At 35.3% G+C, this 5,634-nt stretch overlaps 1 protein-coding gene across 1 annotated transcript; it reads right to left on the bottom strand.

Annotated features, from left to right (window-relative positions):
- Positions 1–2,376: 2,376 nt before the first annotated feature.
- On the bottom strand, positions 2,377–4,530 carry LOC145054905 (transcription factor DIVARICATA-like). Its single transcript, XM_079003170.1, has 2 exons — positions 3,921–4,530; positions 2,377–3,025 (listed from the first exon to the last, which is right to left on the bottom strand). The coding sequence occupies exons 1-2, from the start codon at positions 4,322–4,324 to the stop codon at positions 2,596–2,598; spliced, it is 834 nt and encodes a 277-aa protein (XP_078859296.1). The 5' UTR covers positions 4,325–4,530; the 3' UTR covers positions 2,377–2,595.
- Between the last annotated feature and the right edge of the window lie 1,104 nt (positions 4,531–5,634).

Genomic DNA, 5,634 nt, shown 5'->3' with positions numbered 1-5,634 from the left:
TTACAGAAATTGGTGGAACTTGGACCGGACTTGGTAAGTCGACATGGTAAGGCTTACTAGGTCTAGGTCTAGGTCCAAGGTCCGGTTCCGGGTTCTTGGACGTAAAAGTGAACTTTTGAACAGGACCGGCTATTGATGACCCATTTTGCAGAAAATTATGGTCCTTGGACCGACTTGGTGAGGCTTACCAAGTCCAGGTAGCTCCCGTGTGCCCATCCCCAGCTCCAGGTCAACCACCGAACTCCTTAGGGGATTTATACCTGATAGCCTAACACAAAGTCTAGAACGACTCTGCGTGTAGAATCATTTATTATGTTACATTGCAGATATAACATTGTTCGATATAATAATCATGTAATTTTTATTTCTGCAACCTTCATTCTGATTGAAAACCGGTTGATTACAACGTACAGCACCAATTTTTCTCTTCACTATATCTTTCCAAATATGCATGCATGCACTCTTGAATCTGCTTTGCCACTCCTGCCGATTCATCGACAGTTTCCCTTTTCCTACAATCATGCTCAAACCCCTATTTCGACCCTCCTTGTTGATTTCTCACTCCCGTCTTTACAATTTCACGAAATTAATTGAAATTCTCAAACCCTAAGGCTCGAACAGCAGCTGTTGCTGCGATTATCGGTCAAGCTTTGCAATTCAATTAAACTATTAAAGCTATTACTGATATGAGCAATATACAAGTTGTCTTAATTTGGTGCTGCGATTATACGATTTATGGACTTCAATGGAAACTTTGGTCTTCATATCTCAATTGAAATCCCCACACTCTTACTAGCTATTCCAACCCTTTACCATTTATGCAAATAAGACACATTTTGTAGTTGTTATTAGTTGTAGATCTTGCTAGTTCTTGATACAGTTTAAGCCAACAGAATTTGTGCATGTCTATGTGTGATTTGTTTGTGCATTTCTTTGTGACTTGTGAGCAAGTTGTGTAAAGCACAAAATGGTCTCAACTATTGGTCCCCAAAGGATGGGTAAAGATTCTAAAAGAAAAGATATCTTTAATAGTGGAGCCTTTGCCTTCAGATTCCAGTCTTCAAATTGTTAATTGGTATATTAAAAATTATTATTATTATATATATTTTTTTAATAATTTAGGTTTCCTTTATGCTACCACTGAGATTTGGCATTCTTATACATCTTTTTGAAAGTTCTTCTTATGGAAAAGACAAGCAAACCATTTGAAAGGATGCACTAATAATTTCAACTCCATGCAGTGTACTTACTCTTTTCACATATCCCTCATGCCTTTATGTGAATAGTTATACTATTTAAAGGAAGTAAGTTGGACACTCAAAAGTGCAAGTTGTTATAGCCTATAATAGGTATATGATGATATGAAATTTGAACAAAGTGATGAAAATGTTATTTCTCTACAACTTGAGGGACTGTTTGTGACAAAGAAAGGTGTCATTTAACTAAAAGAATAAGAAAACATTCTCACATTGGTTATGCTGCTTTGAATTTTTTAATTAGTGGATAGGACCAAAAACCGATAGGTGCAAGTAACATAGGTGGGCACTATGGCTTTTTGCGACAGTTATAGGAGCGGTGGTGGAGATGGTGATTGTAGGACCACCCAACTAGCTATTAACGATGCACATCAAAGTAGACAACTTGAAAGGGAACTAGTCAAACACCATAATTACACCAAGATTTTTCACCTTTCACATATATTTTTTTTATTTCCATTGTGCATATGTGAAAGATAAAACGTGCATAATCTGTAAATCGGGTATACAAGTAGCGTATTAAAAAACTGAAATTATGAACTTTTGTATGATTAAAAAATAGTGATGGGTTTTAGGTTATGTCTAGTTAGGTATTAATACTTTACTATTATTATTAGGTAGCCTAATTACTTGTTATTTTGGATGTTAGTGCCACATTTCACTTTGTAAAGAAGAATATTCTTTGGTTGGGAAGTACTTTTAGGAATATATACTCTGTTAAACTATACTTGCCATTTTATATAAGACTTAAGATTCTTTAAAACAGGTCATATAACTAAACCTCGATTTCAATCATTTTCTTGACACATGTTAGTTCATTACCGATATATAATATATTTATGAGCTTAACCACAGAAAATTTTCGAATCAACAAACTTAGAAGCACTAAATCCAGAAAAAAAGTGACCCGCTTTTTTTTATTTCGCTATTGCAACATTATACTTCGATAAATCTATCCAATTATATCAGTCTAATCCATTTTTTTTACCTCCTTACTACTAGAGCAATAATGACATACCACATTTTGAGAATACAATTAATTTTTTTAGTATTTTGCTCAACAAATATTTTTTTCTAATCAATAGATAAATAATGAACAGGTTCTACCAACTAAAACACATAATCAAAGAACTACAACCTAAGTGGATCATTATAATCACGTTTTCATCCTACAAACTTTAATAAACTCTCGTAGTTACTTACACTGCTAGAAAATCTGGCATCAGACGAATTATCGACAAACTACAAATTATCGACAAATTAGCAACAAATAATCGGATGCTAATGCCCATTTTTCCAACAATGTTAAAACCCATAATTAATAAAATCTCACGCAAGTTTAATAGTTCCCTTGAAAAACCGTACCCAAGTGTCCATATTGAGGCCCATAAGATGAGCTTCCGTGAAGTGGTGCCATCATTATACCACCACCATTAGGGTGGCTCCATTGGTACAATGCTTTTTCCATATGGTGGTTTGTGGTGGGGTGGTGGTGGAGGTGAGGTTTTGGTGGTGGTGTTACCATGGTGGTGCATTCACCTGGTTTTGGACATGTGTCACTTTCCAGTAACTTTGTGGGGTCGTTAAGGTGCACTGTGGTGATGTCGTGAATGCTTGACCTTCTTTTATCTTTTCCTCCTGACAGCTGGCGAATGAAGTACTTTTGAGCATGACTAGCAACTTGGGTGGGTGTTCTTGTTGTCACAAAATTGCGTGAGATATTTCTCCAATCCCCTTTACCATACTTTTTCAACCCCAAAAGAAATTGTCTGAAATGAAAATTTTAATTAAACTGAATCAGAGAACTTTTCTGGTAGTTTAAATAAAACATTGTTTTTTTTTTCTTATTAAGGTATTGTACATTGAAATATCAGCATTGTACTTTCAATATTTTTCTTATTAAGACATTGTACATTGAAAATTGATTTGTATTTGGATGACATTGCTATAACTGAATTTTCATTTTATAATCTCGTAACAGGAAGAAATTAAAATAGGATGCTATAATAAACTTAGTTGTGTATTGTAGCTAACTACTTTCATTTTTTTTCTTGTGCAACATTGTATTTTCAATTTTTTTTCTTATTAAATCATTGTATTTTAAAAAAGGTACCTAACTATAACAGTGAAAATTGATGAAATTAATATAATCAGGTAGATTTTTCAATGTATAAATAACAAATGAAAGTAGGATGCTACACTAAACTAATCAATGAAAGTATGTCCCTATTTCTTGTATCTAATCCTTTTAGATATCAAATCATTCAGTAGTGACTCATAACTAAACCTTCATTTATCACACATAATCTTAGATTATTTAGTTTTAACACGGACATAACAATCTTCTGCATTTTTGGAATACTACCTTCCTTAATATTGCATTTATTACACGACACACCACTTGAAAAGCTTTCTAAGGCTATTTTCAATGACAAGGGTATTCACGTCTTTTGCATAAACGATAGCTCAAGAGTGAATCTGTGTCCCTACCATCTTGGGGTGGTATAAAAAGTTACAGTGTCTGTCCTATCGACTCAGCCCCAGTCCAATGAACAGCAAACACAGTTCAATGTACACAACACACAATACAATAATACTACCATGCCTAACATAACAAATAGGGCCTAAAAGAAAATCAAGTTTAAGATAATATTATAAGTTTACCTGTGTTCTTCTTCTGTCCACGGAATTCCTTTTTTCTTTTCCTGATCAGGAAGCCTACTTCTCTTTCCTCCATGACTATAAAACTGAGGGTGATTATCCACCACCCATTCAAGTGTCATAGCATTAGCATCACTACAACTATACCCAGGCACAACCAACAACCCTGCTTCAATCTCACTAATATCTTCTTCCAATTTCCTATACTGATGCATCACATCACTCACACTTTTCCCCGGAATCAAACGCGCCACATTCTGCCACCTGTCGGGGGTTTCTTTATCGAACAGAGCTAATGCATCTTCAAACCGTTTATTCTCTTCCGGGGTCCATTTCGTCTTTTCCGTATCCTCGAAGAACATCGTCGAACCCATGAAATACGAAGATCGAGACACAATTTCATCCATTCTCGAAACAAGATTTAAATTTGATAAACAAGCATTTAAGTGATGCGCCACGTGAAATAAAAAGGTTTGAAGAATACCTTATAATGAAACGAGAAAAAGGAGAGAATTATAGGAGTAGGGAGAATTGGAGTGAGTGAGCTTAAAGAAGTGAATCCAAGTTTGTCAGCAAGAAAACTGTACTTGATTGAAAGGGGGGGAGAGATGTGAATTGGGAGATATATAATACCAAAAGGAGGGGGTTTAATTAATGTGAGGTGGTTAGATATGATTGGGTGGTATGTGCGTGTGGGGTCTTGTGCTGAAATAAAAGTATTTAATTGGCCAATCAAAAGCTAAAGACAACAATCTGTCATTGGTGAAGCAGATGCACATGGGTTTTATGGTAATTTACACAGAAAGTTGAAAAAGTTTGGCAGTAGTAGTGTTGACATTTAGCTGTGAGGTTTTAGGAATGGTTTTCAATTATTGTGGTCATACCTTTTCTTTCAATGAGAACTTGCCCTCCACTATACCCTTTATATCAACAAAATTCACGAATCATGTTGCTTGTGATACTCTATAATTTCATTTTTATCCATATTATATCACATAAAAAAACAATTAATAATCTCAATTTATAACGGCTCTCGAATAAACAATCATTTGTAACATGTCTCATTTAATTCTTAATTTTAAGGGACTATTTGGCATCATTTATTACACCACACAAAACATAACATAATGGTTATACACTCTCTTTGTCATGCATTGTAATGAGACTTAGACTCAACCGAACTTCTGATCTTTCATTTGTAAAAAAGACTTAAATACTATTTTCATCTTCGTTATCAAAAATAGTTATAGAAAACTTATGTAGCCTATAAGATCCTACTTCAGATTAGAATCCCTTAAAAGATTTATATAAGCCATACGTATATGTCCTTTTGTTCACTACTTTTGATGTTAAAATAACATAGTGGTCCAAATCGAGCACCTTAGACCTTGTGGTATACATACCACGAAGCAAATCGTGGTCTAGCTGGCCACGAGAAAGTCTCGTGCACACCACCCCGACGTTTCATGGTCGGGCGTGGTCGTGCTCATCCGTGTTCCCGACGACGAAATCAAACGAAGAAGGTGATTGGTTGTTGGTTTTTTTGGCAGCTTTCGACGCTACAGGTATCTTGAGAGCGAGATTGCCTACTGTAAGACGCACAAAAGGGCAAGGATCCATACTGTATTGTGAAAATTGTTTTTGCCTTTCTCCGGCGATTCAACAGAAGTCGACGAAGAGGGTTTAAGAAGCGGATGAAGAGAAGATTAAATCAACA

Source organism: Lactuca serriola, chromosome 5 (genome assembly GCF_051521515.1).
Source record: "Lactuca serriola cultivar US96UC23 chromosome 5, Lser_US96UC23_V15, whole genome shotgun sequence".
NCBI classification, from domain to species: Eukaryota; Viridiplantae; Streptophyta; class Magnoliopsida; order Asterales; family Asteraceae; genus Lactuca; species Lactuca serriola.
Note: the sequence above shows the minus strand (reverse complement) of the source record. Positions and strands in the feature narration are given on the sequence as shown.